At 37.8% G+C, this 19656-nt stretch overlaps 1 protein-coding gene across 2 annotated transcripts in view; it reads left to right on the top strand.

Moving 5' to 3' along the window:
* RECK (reversion inducing cysteine rich protein with kazal motifs) overlaps nucleotides 1-19656 on the top strand; it is a 73223-nt gene that overhangs the window by 30789 nt on the left and 22778 nt on the right. Inside the window, exons 8-11 of one of the 2 annotated variants that reach the window (XM_060153407.1) lie at nucleotides 1820-2017; nucleotides 11591-11858; nucleotides 14703-14882; nucleotides 19332-19544. In XM_060153407.1, the coding sequence (XP_060009390.1) occupies nucleotides 1820-2017; nucleotides 11591-11858; nucleotides 14703-14882; nucleotides 19332-19544 (859 nt within the window). The remainder of the gene's footprint in view (nucleotides 1-1819; nucleotides 2018-11590; nucleotides 11859-14702; nucleotides 14883-19331; nucleotides 19545-19656) is intronic. The other variant, XM_060153408.1, reaches the window with a different exon arrangement.

Raw genomic sequence — 19656 nt, 5'->3', positions numbered from 1 at the left:
CTACTTGCTCTGTGCAGGGCAGATGCACACCTGTGGGGGACACAACCTGTACACAAAGAACTCTGGGACATGGTGGGTATGGGATAGAGTTACTGATAAGGTGCCACGGGAGTTCAGAGGAAGGAGGGATCACATCTTGCAGGGGCGCTTAGAGGTGACTTCATGGAGTTGGTAGCTGAACTGGGCCTTGAAGGATGGACATGATGTGAGCAGTAGAGATTGGAGGAAGGGAATTCCAGCTGAAGGGAACAGCGAGAGCAGTTGGAGATGGGGAAACACGTGTGAGGAGTAAAGAGTTGTTACATGAGCTTGGCAGTGGGGTGTATTAAAGTATAAGAAACATTAGCTGTCTGTACTTTATCTTCTACTCTTTCTAACTGGGGTTTAGTTCAAGATTTTCCAGATAGTCTTTAGCACATAATCCTATATCCTCCCACACTGAGGAAGCCAGCCTAATTGGGGCATCAGAAGACAGACATCTTTGTCCTATTCTCACTTGTCTCCTCTGTCCTCAGCATCCCTCACCCCTGCCCCCAGTTTTAGCTTCATTGAGGTTGACAATGATAAATGTAGCCATTAATGATTGTTCTTTGTGAATAAAATGAACAATTCAGCAATGAACAATGTAAGTTTGTTAGTAATTTCAAATCAGAAACTTAGCTGGCACAATAGGTATGAAACAGTTTCCTTGTCCAGGAAAGAGGCTTGTCTTGCTATCAGTGTAGTCCTACTTTAGTTCATTTGTATATGATTTTATCATTATCATTATTTCTGGAAGTCGCCTGAGTTCCCTGCTCATTCCTTGGTCTGTGGAATCCACCAGAAACCGGATTCTGGTTCCTCTATAACCATCACTAATTATTATCAGAGGTTTCCTACCTGCCATTTTCTTAACCTTTTCCAGCCATACCTCTACCCTTTTGGCTCCCTTCAGCCTCCCACAGACCCCTTAGCCTCTCCTATGAGGACCTCTTGTTCTTCATTATAAATCCCACATCTGCACCCCCAGCCACTCATCCTGCTCTTCCCAGATACCTTAAATAGTCCACCTTGATTTTTAAAAATACATACGTCCAGAATCGTTTATTCCAAATGTGGGTTTTACTTTTCAGTGTTGAAGCAAGTCATATCAGTTTTGAGGTGAGCACTTTCAATTTAGGCATAGTCTTGGAGATTTTCAAACAGTATAGAACTTTAGGGATTTTGTTTCAAGATGGACAGTTATATAATTTGCAAATTTATGAAGTGGTCCTGATATCTCTTGGTTTTTACTGGTCCTATTTTATAAATGTGAGGTATTTGGTGTTTTGTTTTATTTTGATATGTTTGATTTGTTTTGCTTTGGTTTGCTTTGTTTATGAATCTCCACAGATCCAACGTGGAAGGAAGCTGTTCCAGTGGTTCTCAACATGGGTGCTATTAGCATTTTGGGAGACAGTTTCGATTATATGAGACTTTCCTGTACGTTGCACAGCCCTGACCCCCATGTGCTAAATGCCAGCAGTCATCCTTAAGTCATCATGAAAACCAGAAACACTTCCACATGCATCCAAATTCTCCCAGGGGCTGGTACTGCTCCTGCTGAGAACCACCGCACTATAGACTATAAGTTGACAAATAATGACTTTCTCAGACCAGTGAGCGCCTGAATGTCCCCATGGCCATGCTTATAGTAGTGCTGACTTTAACTACGTGTCTTCTATGGCATGGTTTTATTTCTGAAATTCAAAAAGACACATATTGTTCCATCATTATTATGATGATTTAATGTTAGCAAATAGCTGATTTCATTTCAATGTAATCTTTTTTTTTCCCCTAGTGGGCTCAGTTTGTTGCAGTTATGCAGGCCATCACACAAACTGCCGAGAATACTGTCAAGCCATTTTTCGAACAGACTCTTCTCCTGGTCCTTCTCAGATCAAAGCAGTGGAAAATTATTGTGCCTCTATTAGTCCACAATTAATACACTGTGTAAACAATTATACCCAATCTTATCCAATGAGGAACCCAACAGATAGTAAGTAAAAGCCACATATTCCTCTCATTTCAATCTTTGGTAAAATAATTTGTAAAAAAAAACGAAGTAAATTCTTGAAGATATCTACAGTCTGGGTCATTTGGGAAATACCAGGCTTCCTTTGGTCTTTAGATTTGGCAGACTGGACATTATCATCACAGCTAAAAGATGCCGAGAAAGACAGGGCTGTCAAGGGTATGAAGAAACAGGCACTCTCTATTCTGAAGTGGGAAAATTCACTGGTATGGATACTTTAAGAGGGAAGATTGGGTTATGCCCATGAGACTTTCAAATAATCATACCTTTTGATCTAGCAATTCTATTTCTCAGAAATTATCCTTCACAAAAACTCACAAATTTTCAAAAATACATCTATACATATAAAGGATGTTTACTACAACATTGCTGGTATAGAGAAAAATTTAAAATGACCTAAACATCCACCAATAGGATATTGATTAAAGTTGATTAAATAAATTATATATCTCTATAACAACTACATTATACAATCAACATACTGGAAGATGTATTATGTAAATCAATGAAGTTAGAACACTCCCTCACACAATACACAAAAATAAACTCAAAATGGCTTAAAGACTTAATTATATGACATGATACCATAAAACTCCTAGAAGAGAACATAGGAGAAACATTCTCTGACATAAATTTTAGCAATATTTTCTTAGATCAGTCTCCCAAGGCAAAAGAAATAGAAGCAAAACAAACAAATGAGACCTACTCAAGCTTACAAGCTTTTGCACAGCAAAGGAAACCATAAACAAAATGAAAAGACAACTGTGGACTGGGAGAAAATATTTATAAACAACACGACCAACAAGGGCTTAATTTCCAAAATATACAAACAGCTTATACAACTCAATATCAAAAAAATAAACAACCCAATCAAAAAATGGACAGAAGACCTAAATAGACATTTCTCCAAAGAAGACATACAGATGACCAGCAGGCACATGAAAAGATGCTCAATATTGCTAATTGTTAGAGAAATGCAAATCAAAACTACAATGAGTGAGAGGGCAGACAGCAGAAGCAAGAAGAACTATGGAACAAAAGCCACATTCACAGTAATATAGGCAAGATGAATAATATAGGCAAGATGAAAAGGCAGAGGGCTATGTACCAGATGAAGGAACAGGATAAAACCCCAGAAAAACAAGTAAATGAAGTGGAGATAGGCAACCTTCCAGAAAAAGAATTCAGAATAATGATAGTGAAGATGATCCAGGACCTCGGAAAAAGAATGGAGGCAAAGATCGAGAAGATGCAAGAAATGTTTAACAAAGATCTAGAAGAATTAAAGAACAAACAAACAGAGATGAACAACACAATAACTGAAATGAAAAATACACTAAAAGGAATCAATAGCAGAATAACTGAGGCAGAAGAACAGATAAGTGACTTGGAAGACAGAATGGTGGAATTCACTGCTGCAGAACAGAATAAAGAAAAAAGAATGAAAAGAAATGAAGACAGCCTAAGAGAACTCTGGGACAACATTAAATGCAACAACATTTGCATTATAGGGGTCCCAGAAGGAGAAGAGAGAGAGAAAGGACCCAAGAAAATATTTGAAGAGATTATAGTCGAAAACTTCCCTAACATGGGAAAGGAAATAGCCACCCAAGTCCAGTAAGTGCAGAGAGTCTCATACAGGATAAACCCAAGGAGAAACATGCCGAGATACATAGTAATCAAATTGGCAAAAATTAAAGACAAAGAAAAATTATTGAAAGCAGCAAGGGAAAAACAACAAATAACATACAAGGGAACTCCCATAAGGTTAACAGCTGATTTCTCAGCAGAAACTCTATAAGCCAGAATGGAGTGGCATGATATACTTAAAGTGATGAAAGGGAAGAACTGACAACCAAGATTATTCTACCCAGCACAGATCTCATTCAGATTCGATGGAGAAATCAAAAGCTTAACAGACAAGCAAAAGGTAAGAGAATTCAGCACCACCAAACCAGGTCTACAACAAATGCAAAAGGAACTTCTCTAAGTGGGAAGCACAAGAGAAGAAAACGACCAACAAAAACAAACTCATAACAGTTGAGAAAATGGTCATAGGAACATCATATCGATAATTACCTTAAACATGAATGGATAAAATGCTCCAACCAAAAGACACAGGCTTGCTGAATGGATACAAAAACAAGACCCATATATATGCTGTCTACAAGAGATCCACTTCAGACCTAGGGACACATATAGACTGAAAGTGAGGGGATGGAAAAAGATACTCCATGCAAATGGAAATCAAAAGAAAGCTGGAATAGCAATACTCATATCAGATAAAATAGACTTTAAAATAAAGAATGTTACGAGACAATGTTACAAGGAAGGACACTACATAATGATCAAGGGATCAATCCAAGAAGAAGATATAACAATTATATATAATATTGTAAATATTTATGGTGCACCATAGGAGCACCTCAATACATAAGGCAACTGCTAACAGCTATAAAAGAGGAAATTGACAGTAACACAGTAATAGTGGGGGACTTTAACACCTCACCTACACCAATGGACAGACCATCCAAACAGAAAATTAATAAGGAAACACAAGCTTTAACTGACACAATAGACCAGATAGATTTAATTGATATTTATAGGACATTCCACCCAAAAAGAGCAGATTACACTTTCTCCTCAAGTGCGCATGGAACATTCTCCTGAATAGATCACATCTTGGTTCACAAATCAAGCCTCAGTAAATTTAAGAAAATTGAAATTGTATCAAGCATATTTTCTGACCACAATGCTATGAGATTAGAAATCAATTACAGGGAAAAAAACGTAAAAAACACAAACACGTGGAGGCTAAACAATACGTTACTAAATAACCAAGAGATCACTGAAGAAATCAAAAGAGGAAATCAAAAAATACCTAGAGGGCTTCCCTGGTGGCACAGTGGTTAAGAATCCGCCTGCCAATGCAGGGGAAACGGGTTCAAGCCCTAGTCTGGGAAGATCCCACATGTCATGGAACAACCAAGTCCGTGTGTCACAAGTACTGAGCCTGCACTCTAGAGCCTGTGCTCTGCAACAAGAGAAGCCACCGCAATGAGAAGCCAGTGCACCACAGCAAATAGTAGCCCCCGCTCACCTCAACTAGAGAAAAGCCCGGGTGCAGCAACAAAGACCCAGTGCAGCCAAAAATAAAATTAATTAATTTTTAAAAAATCATTTTAAAAAACCCTAGAAACAAATGACAGTGAAAACACGACAATCCAAAACTTATGGGATGCAGCAAAAGCAGTTTTAAGAAGGAAGTTTATAGCAATACAAGCCTACCTCAATAAACAAGAAAAATCTCAAACAATCTAACCTTACACCTAAAGGAACTAGAGAAAGAAGAACAAACAAAACCCAAAGTTAGTAGAAGGAAAGAAATCATAAAATCAGAGCAGAAATAAATAGAAACAAAACAATAGCAAAGATCAATAAAACTAAAAGCTGGTTCTTAGAGAAGATAAACAAAATTGATAAACCATTAACCAGACTCATCAAGAAAAAGAGGGAGAGGACTCAAATCAATAAAATTAGAAATGAAAAAGAAGTTACAACAGACAACACAGAAATACAAAACATCCTAAGAGACTACTACAACCAACTCTATGCCAATAAAATCGACAACCTGGAAGAATTGGACAAATTCTTAGAAAAGTATAGCATCCAAGACTGAACCAGGAAGAACTAGAAAATATGAACAGACAAATCACAAGTAATGAAATTGAAACTGTGATTAAAAATCTTCCAACAAACAAAAGTCCAGGACCAGATGGCTTCACAGGTGAATTCTATCAAACATTTAGAGAAGAGCTAACACCCATCCTTCTCAAACTCTTCCAAAAAATTGCAGAGCAAGGAACACTCCCAAACTCATTCTATGAGGCCACCATCACCCTGACACCAAAACCAGACTAAGGGGCTTCCCTGGTGGCGCAGTGGTTGAGAGTCCGCCTGCCAATGCAGGGGACATGGGTTTGTGCCCCGGTCTGGGAGGATCCCACATGCCGCGGAGCGGCTGTACCCGTGAGCCATGGCCGCTAAGCCTGCGCTTCTGGAGCCTGTGCTCCGCAACGGGAGAGGCCACAGCAGTGAGAAGCCTGCGTACCGCAAAAAGAAAAAACAAAAAAAAAAACAGACTAAGATACTACAAAAAAAAATTATAGACCAATATCACTGATGAATATAGATGCAAAAATCCTCAACAAAATACTAGCAAACAGAATCCAACAACACATTAAAGGGGTCATATACCATGATCAAGGGGATTTATCCCAGGGATGCAAGGATTCTTCAATATATGCACATCAATCAATGTGATAACCATATTAACAAACTGAAGAATAAAAACCATATGATCATCTCAATAGATGCAGAAAAAAGCTTTTGACAAAATTCAACACCCGTTTATGATAAAAACTCTCCAGCAAGTGGGCATAGAGGGAACCTACATCAACATAATAAAGGCCATATATGACAAACCCACAGCAAACATCATTCTCAGTGTTGAAAAACTGAAAACATTTCCTTCTTCCTCAGGAAGAAGACAAGGATGTCCACTCTCGCCACTATTACTAAGCATAGTTTTGGAAGTCCTAGCCACGGCAATCAGAGAAGAAAAAGAAATAAAAGGAATACCAATTGGAAAAGAAGAAGTAAAGCTGTCACTGTTTGCAGATGACATGATACTATACACAGAGAATCCTAAAGATGCCACCAGAAAACTACTAGAGCTAATCAATGAATTTGGTAAAGTTTCAGGATACAAAATTAATGCACATAACTAATAAGAACCTGATATATATTTTAAAAAACTCAAAAATTCAGAAAAAAGAAAAAATTAATGCACAGAAATCTCTTGCATTCCTGTACACTAATGATGAAAAATCTGAAAGAGAAATTAAGAAAACACTCCCATTTACCATTGCAACAAAAGGAATAAAATACCTAGGAATAAACCTACCTAGGGAGACAAAAGACCTGTATGCAGAAAACTGTGAGACACTGATGAAAGAAATTAAAGATGATACAAACAGATGGAGAAATATACCATGTTCTTGGATTGGAAGAATCAATATTGTGAACGTGACTATACTACCCAAAGCAATCTACAGATTCAGTGCAATCCCTATCAAATTACCAATGGCATTTTTTACAGAACTAGAACAAAAAATCTTAAAATTTGTATGGGGACACAAAAGACCCCAAATAGCCAAAGCAGTACTGAGGGAAGAAAACGGATCTGGAGGAATCAGGCTCCCTGACTTCAGACTATACTACAAAGCTACAGTAATCAAGACAATATGGTACTGGCACAAAAACAGAAATATAGATCAATGGAACAGAATAGAAAGCCCAGAGATAAACCCACGCACCTGTGGTCAACTAATCTATGACAAAGGAGGCAAGGATACACAATGGAGAAAAGACAGTCTCTTCAATAAGTGGTGCTGAGAAAACTGGACAGCTACATGTGAAAGAATGAAATTAGAACACTCCCTAACACCATACACAAAAATAAACTCAAAATGGATTAGAGACCTAAATGTAAGACTGGGCACTCTAAAACTCTTAGAGGAAAACATAGGAAGAACACTCTTTTACATAAATCACAGGAAGATCTTTTTTGATCCACCTCCTAGAGTAATGGAAATAAAAGCAAAAATAAACAAATGGGATCTAATGAAACTTAAAAGCTTTTGCACAAAGGAAACTACAAACAAGATGAAAAAACTCTCAGAATGGGAGAAAATATTTGCAAACAAATCAACGGACAAAGGATTAATATCCAAAATATATAAACAGCTCATGCAGCTCAATATTTAAAAAAAACTCAATCCAAAAATGGGCTAAAAACCTAAATAGACATTTCTCCAAAGAAGACATAAAGATGGCAAGGAAGCACATGAAAAGCTGCTCAGGGGCTTCCCTGGTGGCGCAGTGGTTGAGAGTCCGCCTGCTGATGCAGGGGACACGGATTCATGCCCCAGTCTGGGAAGATTCCCCATGCCGCGGAGCGGCTGGGCCCGTGAGCCATGGCTGCTGAGCCTGCGCGTCCGGAGGCTGTGCTCCGCAACGGGAGAGGCCACAACAGTGAGAGGCCCACATACCGAAAAAAAAAAGAAAAAAAAGCTGCTCAACATCACTAATTATTAGAGAAATGCAAATCAAAACTATAATGAGGTATCACCTCACACCAGTTAGAATGGGCATCATCAGAAAATCTACAAACAACAAATGCTGGAGAGGGTGTGGAGAAAAGGGAACCCTCTTGCACTGTTGGTGGGAATGTAAGTTGATACAGCCACTATGGAGAACAGTATGGAGGTTCCTTAAAAAACTAAAAATAGAATTACCATATGACCCAGCAATCCCACTACTGGTCATATACCCAGAGAAAACCTTAATTCAAAAAGACACATGCACCCCAATGTTCATTGCAGCACTATATACAATAACAAGCTCATGGAAGCAACCTAAATGCCCATCGACAGACGAATGGATAAAGAAGATGTGGTACATATATACAATGGAATATTACTCAGCCGTAAAAAGGAATGAAATTGGGTCATTTGTAGAGACATGGAGGGATCTAGAGACTGTCATACTGAGTGAAATAAGTCAGAAAGAGAAAAACAAATATCGTATATTAACACATGTATGTGGAACCTAGCAAAATGGTACAGAAGAACTGGTTTGCAGGGCAGAAATAGAGTCACAGATGTAGAGAACAAACGTATGGACACCAAGGGGGGAAAGTGGCGGGGGATGGGGGATAGTGTGATGAATTGGGAGATTAGGATTGACATACATACACTATTATGTATAAAATGGATAACTAGTAAGAACCTGCTGTATAAAGAAATAAAATTCAAAAATAAATTTTAAAAATAAATAAAAAAAAGAAAACTACAATGAGAGAAGGAAAAGAACTACACCTCACACTAGTCAGAATGGCTGTCATCAAAAAGTCTACAAATAAATGCTGAAGAGGATGTGGAGAAAAGGGAGCCCACTGACACTGTTGGTGGGAATGTAAATTGGTACAGCCACTATGGAGAACAGTATGGAGGTTCCTTAAAAAACTACAAATAAAGTTACCATATGATCCATCAATCCCACTCTTGGGTATATTTCTGGAAAAGATGAAAACTAATTTAAAAAGATACATGCACCCCAATGTTCATAGCAGCACTGTTTACAATAACCAAGGCATGGGGCTTCCCTGGTGGCACAGTGGTTAAGAATCCGCCTGACAATGCAGGGGACACAGGTTCGAGCCCTTGTCCAGGAAGATCCCACGTGCTGCAGAGCAACTAAGCCCATGTGCCACAACTACTGAGCCTGTGCTCTAGAGCCCACGAGCCACAACTGCTGAAGCCCTCGTGGCACAACTACTGAAGCCCCCACACCTAGAGCCCGTGCTCAACAACAAGAGAAGCCACCACATTGAGAAGTCCGTGTACCGCAACGAAGAGTAGCCCCTGCTCGCCGCAACTAGAGAAAGCCCATGCGCAGCAATGAAGACCAAATGCAGCCAAAAATAATTAAATAAGATTTATTTAAAAAAAAAATAGCCAAGGAATGGAAACAACCCAAGTGTTCATCAACAGATGAATGGATAAAGAAGATGTGACATACACACACACACACACACACACACTCACACACACACACAATGGAATATATTACTCAGCCATAAAAAAGAATGAAATAATACCATTTGCTGTAACATGGATGGAGTGGAGATTATCATACTAAGTGAAGTAAGTCAGACAAAGACAAATACTAAATGATATCACATATGTGGAATCTGAAAAATAATACAAATGAACTTTTTACAAAACAGATAGACTCACAGACATAGAAAACAAACTTATGGTTACCAAGGGGGAAGGGGGGTGGGGTGAGGGATAAATTAGAAGTATGGATTAAGATGTACACTACCACATACAAAATAGGTAAACAACAAAGATTTACTGTATAGTACAGGGAGCTATATTGAATATCTTGTGACAACATATGGAAAAGAATAAAAAAACCCAACATATATATGTATAACCGAATTACTTTGCTGTGCATGTGAAACTAACACAATATTGTAAATCAACTATACTTAAATACAAAAAAAAAAAAGATGTATGTTTATAGAAGTCCAAGATGTAATAAGCAAAAAAAAAGCAAGTGTCAGAACTAAATGTGTATAGTAAGGTACATTTTTAGTTATATACCTATTCCACATTATATGGATGTGTAATGTTTGAATTTTACCAATGAAATTTATTACTTTTATAATAAAAACATCAATATAAATGAGATCCTGATACTTTTAAAAAATTAGGGCCTCCTAATGAACTTGCATGTTATGGGGTCTTCAAAATCTCAGCTTTGGAAAGCCTATAATCCACTTTGTTCATTTAGAGATGATCAGACTTTAAGAACTGACTAATTAAGCAAAACTGGCAAGAGACTTGTAAGACTCAGAAGCCAGATGCCAATGTTTTGATTTACACTGGGATATTGAGCGACTTGTTTTTGTAAACTCAGAAGCAGTGCTATGTGCCTTGTTTGGCCAGAATCTAAAGCAGAACTCTAAGGCGTATGACATTTGTGTGGTTGTGTGATGAAAATCAGAGGGTGAAGCATTTGCCATAATAACCTTCATTCATTTTAAAGGCAGATCTGTGTTCACTGACATTTAGGCTATAGAGAGGTGCTGCTGAAACAATGTTGACAGATAGCAGCTCAAAAAAAAAAAAAAAAGGCGGAAAAATGTTTTAAGGGTAGAACAACCATCTCAAATGTCTGTGCTAATACATAGGAAATCCGGAAAAGAAAGCTACAGACAGATAACAGATATGCCTGAATAAGCTTCTTAAGAAGTCAAACTCCTAAGAAAACTACTTCAAAGAAGCCCTCTGAATCCTATAGACTTGTTGAAAGTGTTCTCTTGCTTTCTGATTTTTTATAGAAAAGTAAGGGCAGAAGCAAACTGATATCTTGTCAGAGTTTTTAATTGTATTATTTAAATTACTACTTAGATTAATTCATTTGCACAGATTTGTAAAAGCTTTATATCCCAGAATATAATGAAATACAGTATTTGTGGTTATTGCTATTAAAATTAGTCATCTTTCTCGTTATGTCAAGAACATAATCCCTTTTATGTAGCTGTTTCTAGCATGAAATAATTCCAGTTTGATCTACAATACCCTTTCCAGGAACATAAAATGCCTTGCATGTAAGGACCTCTTAGGTGTAAGAGGACCTTTCATTTATCTAGGAATAGTGCTGGAGATCCCATGATTGGGCACAGTGGTGAATCTGGGAATAAATACCTAGTCTACCTTTAGCTTTTCACTTATTTGCTATATTGCAAAGTAATGGAGAGAGAATTTGGTAGGCTTAGTATACTGGAGAAATTGACATGACTCAAGAGTAGTGACAGATTCCAGTACACCACTGGGTCCTTTTGTCTGAGCAATGCATGACATAAAACCAGCTAATTAAGCCACTTATATTCTGAAAATGTAGGTTTATATTGCTGTGACAGAGCTGAAGATCATGCTTGCCAAAATGCCTGCAAGAGAATTCTGATGTCTAAGAAAACAGAAATGGAGATTGTTGATGGCCTCATCGAGGGTTGTAAGACCCAGCCTTTGCCTCAGGATCCACTTTGGCAGTGTTTTCTTGAAAGCTCACAATCTGTTCACCCTGGAGTCACTGTACACCCTCCTCCCTCTACAGGCCTTGATGGCGCTAAATTGCACTGTTGTTCTAAAGCAAACACTTCAACGTGTAGGTCAGTACCTCATTTTCCTTTATTAAAAACAGTAGAAAATAGCATTTTAATTAATGAATTTAAGTCTAGCAAATGTGTGTTATGTTCTTGCACTGTGTAGTCTTAAGAGTCTAGAAGATATAAAATCATTCTTTCATCCAGCAGATATTTATTGAGCATGATGTATATATAGAACATTGTTTTTGTACATTGAGCTAAAAGCACTGTGTTTTGCGGTGTGGAGGTTTAGCATTGGCAGGGCAATAAATATTTAAAGATGATGCAATATGAATTCTACCCTCGAGGTTATCGTCAAGTAAGCTTACAATTTAGGAGATGTTTTGACCAGACACCTAAGGGATATTCTTTTTGTTAAATTGTGAAACTTTGAACTTAATCAACTTTTTGCATGTGTTGGTGAATAACCTGGGCTGGCACTTATATCCAAAGTTAGACAGCAGTGTATTGGCATTCATTTGGATGATACACCTAGGGATAAAAAATTGGCAATACTATTTGTGTAGGTTGGAGGAAACACAATCTAGAGATAAGAATAAATGGAGATAAGGTAAAGGTTTAACACAGGTGAAACAGAAGTTTGCTTTATTAGAGATATTTTGGGTGAAAAGGTACCACATATTACTAGAATATCCTGAAATGAATATGACATACGAGGAGTGAAACGATCTTTCCTCTGGTTTCTAAATTGGATGGACTTTAGCAAAAACTTGTGCCTAGAATAGCTCATCAGACTTTATCAAAGATATGAAAAAATCTGGAAAACATCCAAAGAAAATTAACAGAAGGGCTAAAAGAGAAGTTAAGTTGGCCCTATAATTCAGGAAATTGTATTGCTGATAGGAATTAATAAATGTACATATGGGAGGGATGCTGAGTACTTCTTTGAATGTCTACAAAAGAGTTTATGCCCTGTAGTCACTGGAGATAGGACTGGCTGTGTATTCCCAGAAGAATTTCAGCAAGAAACGTGGCACCTCTTACCTTGATGTAAGGTTTTATGGTTTACTGAATGCTTTCACTTTCATCTTGTTTCATCCTCATGAAACCTTACAAGATGACTGGTATCATCTTATGACTGATGTCAATTTGTATAATTCTTGTATATATATAGAAAACTAACTCTGAGATGTTAAACAATCTGTCCAAGGTCATTCAGAAAGTTAGGACTAAAGAAAGGACTGATTTCCAGATCAAGGTACCTAATGGATTTTTTTTTTTTTTTTTTTATGGCTGCGTTGGGTCTTAGTTGCTGCGTGCAGGCTTTCTCTAGTTGTGGCAAGCAGGGCTACTCTTTTTTGCGGTGCGCGGGTTTCTCATTGCTGTGGCTTCTCTTGTTGTGGAGCACAGGCTCTAGGCACAGAGGCTCAGTAGTTGTGGCACGTGGGCTCAGTAGTTGTGGCTCACGGGCTCTAGAGCACAGGCTCAGTAGTTGTGGTGCACAGGCTTAGTTGCACCGCAGCGTGTGGGATCTTCCTGGACCAGGGCTCAAACCTGTGTCCCCTGCATTGGCAGGCAGACTCTCAACCACTGCACCTCCAGCGAAGTCCCTACCTAATGGATCTTGATATCAGCTTTCTCATCCCCATCATGTGTAAGCTCAATTGAGAGCAGGGACTTTGTCTCTTTTATTCACCACTGCATTTCCATTGCCTTCAACAGGGCCTCACACAAAACAGGCACTCAATAAATGCTGGTAGAGTGAATGAGCAAACTTATAAAAGTAAAGATACCCTCCTCATAGGGGTAATTATGAGAGTCAAAATGTGACAGGGGTGGAGAATTTCTACTTGTGATTTTGCATATTCCGGTAGTATTAAAATTTTATATTATGTGTTACTTTTTTTGACACTTTTATTACATTTATAAATGTTAAAAATTAAACTAATGAATATGATGTGTGAAAGCACTTTGGAAATGATACTGATGTTATTTTAGCTTTATATATGCACTGAAGTTGCTTTATAATCATCGAGTACTGAAATAAAAATGCATATGTACTACAATAGTGTATAGAGAGATATATATATATATATAGTATATATTACTATATACAATAGTTTATAGCAGCTTTGGAATTCATAAAGCCTTTACATGTAGGCTATCTTGGTATATCTTAAGGAATATAAGTGTCTTGGGGATACTTTTTCAGGGAGAATCCAGTGAACCCTAAGTCTATATGCTTTTTAAAAGGAGTCTGGGGCTTCCCTGGTGGCGCAGTGGTTGAGAGTCCGCCTGCCAGTGCAGGGGACGCGGGTTCGTGCCCCGGTCCGGGAAGATCCCACGTGCCACGGAGCGGCTGGGCCCCTGAGCCATGTCCGCTGAGCCTGCATCTGGAGCCTGTGCTCCGCAACGGGAGAGGCCACAACAGTGAGAGACCCACGTACCGCAAAAAAAAAAAAAAAAAAAAGGAGTCTGAGGATCATGTCACAGTTTTGCCTCCTGTGATTGAAGTATAAATATAGTGGACTATATCTTTGTGGAGGCAACACCATATGCTTTACCTTACTTCAAGTAAAGGTAAAAGAGAGATCAGAAATATAAAGGGGAATAATTGTGCCAAGAATAAGGATGTACAATACTATAATTAAACATTAAATTTAGCACTGAGCTTTCTAGAAACCATAGCAAAAAGGAAAGAGATGGATAATAAAGCTAACTTTTTCATATAAAAGATGACTTTTTCAGGCTCTAAATTCTAGAAGATAGATCTTAGTCTTTTGGTTTTTGTACTTTTTTTTTCGTTTATGTTCTAAAGTACAGTTCATAGAGTTCACGTTTTATGCAAATCAAATATTTATTCATTTGGCTCATCTGTACGTTTCTTCATTTGTTCTTTTGTTTCAGGGAACTGTGCACTAAACTTTATAGCATGAGCTGGGGCAATACACAGAGTTGGCAAGAGTTTGATCGCTTTTGTGAATATAATCCAGTGGAAGTGTCCATGTTGACCTGTTTAGCAGATGTTCGGGAACCTTGCCAGTTGGGCTGTAGAAATCTTACTTACTGTACTAATTTTAACAACAGGTAGGAGCAAATTACTATACGTGGAATAGAAGTATTTTATCATTAATTGCCTTGTTTTTAAATAAGTGAAAAGATCATTTTACTCTGATTTTGTTCCTGCTAAGTTAAAAGGAAGTAGTATACCTTTATCATTTCATCTTTAAATGCTATATTCTATCTTGTAAATCACCCCTGGGAAAGGAAGCACTGTAACAAAGTCCCTTCTAATCTCGAGATACTTCAAACTTCTAGAACTCAAAGAGTCTCCTCTGCCTTCAGTCTACCATTCTTCCCCTCTCCCTTCTGCTGCACCACCAGTGGAAATAATTCACTGCAGAATAAAACACTGTGAGCAATTTGCTCATCCAAATGCCCTCTTACGGTCAATTTGTGGTTTTTTTGTTTTTGTTTTTGTGGTACGCGGGCCTTTCACTGTTGCGGCCTCTTCCGCTGCGGAGCACAGGCTCAGGATGCGCAGGCTCAGCAGCCATGGCTCATGGGCCCAGTCGCTCGGCGGCATGTGGGATCTTCCCGGACCGGGGCACGAACCCGTGTCCCCTGCAACGGCAGGCAGACTCTCAACCACTGCGCCACCAGGGAAGCCCGGACAATTTGTTTTGAAAGACCTTCAGATTGGTTGAAGTTCCCACTCAGTGAGTCCCCTATTTCATACAAAAACTTTCTTTACAGAAGCAATTTGAATAGGTGTTTCCCTGAGATATCAGTTAAGGTATGAAAAATAAGGGCCAAGAACTGAATTAATGGCTGAAGAAGCAATGAAGAAAACAGAAAAAGGGCATCCAGAAGCATAGAGAATGCCATATCAGAGAAGCCAGAGAGGGAGAGTTTCTAAAGAAAAGGAGACTGGCTGGTTTTATGAGCTGCAGCCCAGAGATCAAGAACACAAAAAGGAAGAGAATCATTCAGTTGAGGCAGAAGGAAGTTCAGAGGATACTCACCTCAAGCTAACACACATCCGATCCTCTTAAAAGTATTCAGATTATTATTTTGAGTAAGAAAATTGAGGTATCTTTACAACTAGTGTTAGCCAATAAGGACCTGGCTTAGAGGTTGAGCAAATTTGAAGTCTATGAAATGTTTCAAGTTAAATTTGCACATAGTTCTAGCTTCTGGTAATGGTGGAGCAGTTTGTATCAGACTGCCACTCCTGTCAGTACCAATTATGAGCTCTGCACAAAATATAAAAACATAATTGTTTTGAAGCCATTTGAGAGTGACCAAAAGCAGGAGGAAGTACATCTCATGAAAGATAGAAGCCACACTGAGTGGGGGCCACATTTATCCAGTTTTTTCTTCATGGGCACTCTCAGTCCCCTGACATGGCATATAGAATTCAAGCAAAAAGCAGCAGTCTTGGGCTGAGAAGTTAAGAGATCACAGTTTGTGGCTGCCAGAGTGGCTGGATATGAAATTGGAAAATCTCAGAAAGGAGGGAACCACAAAAGGAGATGCCCCAACGATCTGCATACAAGCTCCCCTTAAATCCTTGAATTTAACAGAGTCACAGGGTACAACTTTAACATACAAAAGCCAATTGTATTTCTGTATATTAGCAACAAACAATTAGAAAATGAAATTTATAAAAAAAAATATACACAATTGCATCAAAAATATGAAATACTTAGAGATTAACAAAAAGATGTGCAAGAACTCTACACTAGGAACCAGGAAACTTTGAAGAGAGAAGTTAAATGGAGAGAAGTACCATGTTCATGGATTAGAAGACTCAATATTGTTAAGATGTTAATTCTCCTGAAACCAATCTCTAGATTCCGTGCAATCTCAATCAAAATCCCAACCAGCTTTTTAAAATAGAAAGTGCCAGACTAATTCTAAAATTCATATGAAAAGACAAATAACCTAGAAGAACTAAAACAATTTTTTTTAAGGAATAAATTTGGAGAACTTACAGTACATGATTTCAAGACTTATTATAAAGCAATAGAAATTAAGTCAATGTAGCAATTCCCTGGTGGTCCAGTGGGTAGGACTCTGTGCTTTCACTGCCGAGGGCCCAGGTTCAGTCCCTGGTCAAGGAACCTAAGATCCCACAAGACGTGTGGTGCAGCCAAAAAAGAATAATAATAAATTATATAATAATAAATAAATAAAATTTTTTTAATTTTAAAAAGAAATTAAATCAATATAATATTGGCATAAGTTTAGACAAATAGATCAATGAGAAAATAGGCAAGAATAGACCCACACATATAAATTGATTTTCAACAAAGGCAGCAAGGCAATTCAGTGCAAAAAGAAACATCTTATCAACAAATGATGCTGGAACAACTGAATATCTGTATGAAAAAAAATAAAACCTTAACCTCCATCTCATACCATCCACAAAAATTAATTCAAGATGGGTCGTAGAACTAAACATAAAAGCTAAAAATAGGGCTTCCCTGGTGGCGCAGTGCTTGAGAGTCCGCCTGCCAGTGCAGGGGACACGGGTTCGTGCCCCGGTCCGGGAGGATCCGACATGCCGCAGAGCGGCTGGGCCCGTGAGCCATGGCTGCTGAGCCTGCATGTCCGGAGCCTGTGCTCCGCAACGGGAGAGGCCACAACAGTGAGAGGCCCGCGTACCGCAAAAAAAAAAAAAAAAAAAAAAAAAGCTAAAAATAAAAGCTTCTAGAAAAAAAAAAAAAGGAGACTATGTTGATAGCCATGATATAGCCAGAGATTTTGTAGGCAGGACACAAAATACACTAATTATAAAAGAAAAAAATTAATGAACTAGAGTTCAACAGTAAACATTTTTGTTCACCAAAAGACACCATTTAAAATTTGAAAAGATAAGCCACAGTCTGAGAAAAAATATTCAATATATTACACATGTACACACACACACACGTGCATTTGACAGAGGTCCTGTATCCAGAATATATAAATAACTCCCACAGCCTCATAATAAAAAGTCAAACAACCCAATTAAAAAATGGGCAAAAAATTTTCAAGGACACTTCATCAAAGAAGACATCGAAAGAGCCACTTAGTATATGAAAAAGTGTATTACCATTAGTTATGCAAAATGCAAATAAAAACCCCAACGAGATGCCTCCTCATACCAAATAGTTAAAATTAGAAGACTGACAAGCATGTAAACCAACTAGAAGTTTCATACATTGCTGGTGAGAGTGTAAAATGGTATGACCACTTTGGAAAACAGTTTGGCAGTTTCTTAATAAGTTAGGACCCAAAAATGCCATTCATAGCCAGGGGAAAGAGATATGAAAACTAGAAACAACCTTAATGTCTATAAAACAGTGAATGAATAAACCAGCATTTCTCAAAGTGTGGTCTGCGGTCCCCAAAACCCCTTGAGATCAAAACTATTTTTATAATAATACTAAGATGTTATTTGCCTATTTCACTCACATTCTTAAAAGAGTGAAGAGTGAAGTTTTCCAGCTGCTTTAAGACATGATACAGCAACAGATTGAATGTAGGAGCAGATATGAAAATGCAGCTGTCTTCTATAAAGCCAGACATGAAATAGATTTTCAAAACTATAAAACAGATCTACCCTTCTCACTAATTTTTGCTTTAACATGTAATGGGTTTATTATCATTTTAAATGAATAAGTACTTTAAAAATCTCTCAGTTTTGATTTACAGTGTGATGGGTAGGGGTGGATATAACCCACATAAACAAACACTTTTTGAGAACTTAATAATTTCAAGAATGTAAATGAGTCATGAGATCAAAAAGTTTGGGAACCACTGAGATAAACAAATTGTGGTACATTTATTAATGGAATACTACTGAACAATAAAAAGAACAATTTGTATGTATAACAACATAAGTAAATCTCAAGAAGATTATTTAGCTAAAGACACTAGACCCAAAAGAATACATATAGTATGATTCCATTTATATGAAGTTCTACAACAGGCAGAATTAATCGATGGTGATCTAAGCACAGATGGTGGTGGCCTCTGGGGTGCAGTCAGCAGGGAGGGCATTGACTGGACAGGGACACAAAGGAACTTTCTGACATGATGGAAATGCTTCTTTATTGATTTGGATATTCCTGTGTAAAGGTACATGTTTGTTAAATCACATCAAACTAACCATAAAATCTGTAAATTTTATTTTTATAAATAATACCTCAATTTTTAAAACTTGGACTTTAATATTTATTTTGTGAAATGAAAGAAATGGTATAGTTGGAGATGATAGTCCTGTCCACAGTGTTTTAAAGTTTTTAACTGCCTCACAAAAATCCATATTATAAAGAAAAATTGCAATTAGAGTCTTAATGCTAGTGTCTGTGTCTACATTGAATTTTCATATATTCAAAGCTGACAATCTTTGATAGGTTGTATGTACTTTCTTCCTTAAAAAAAAAATCAGATTTTCCTGATGCATTAGCATGTCAAGATTTTACACATTGTTTCTCTGTAGAAAGTAATTGCCTCTTGATTCCTTCTGGACTTTTTTCTCTTCAGACCAACAGAACTTTTCAGGAGTTGCAATGCTCAGTCAGATCAAGGAGCCATGAATGACATGAAGCTGTGGGAGAAAGGAAGCATAAAGATGCCATTTATCAACATACCTGTTCTTGACATTAAAAAGTGCCAGCCAGAAATGTGGAAAGCAATAGCTTGTTCACTGCAGATTAAACCTTGTCATAGTAAATCCCGGGGAAGTATTATTTGCAAGTAAGTTTCTTTCATCATAATGACTCTCTGGTTTTGGTTCAGACCTTTCATGATCTCTACCTATAGCCTATCTTTAGTTTTCTTTCCCACCACTTCCTTTTGCCCATCACCC

The sequence above is a fragment of the Lagenorhynchus albirostris genome, chromosome 7 (genome assembly GCF_949774975.1).
Source record: "Lagenorhynchus albirostris chromosome 7, mLagAlb1.1, whole genome shotgun sequence".
NCBI classification, from domain to species: domain Eukaryota; kingdom Metazoa; phylum Chordata; class Mammalia; order Artiodactyla; family Delphinidae; genus Lagenorhynchus; species Lagenorhynchus albirostris.
Note: the sequence above shows the minus strand (reverse complement) of the source record. Positions and strands in the feature narration are given on the sequence as shown.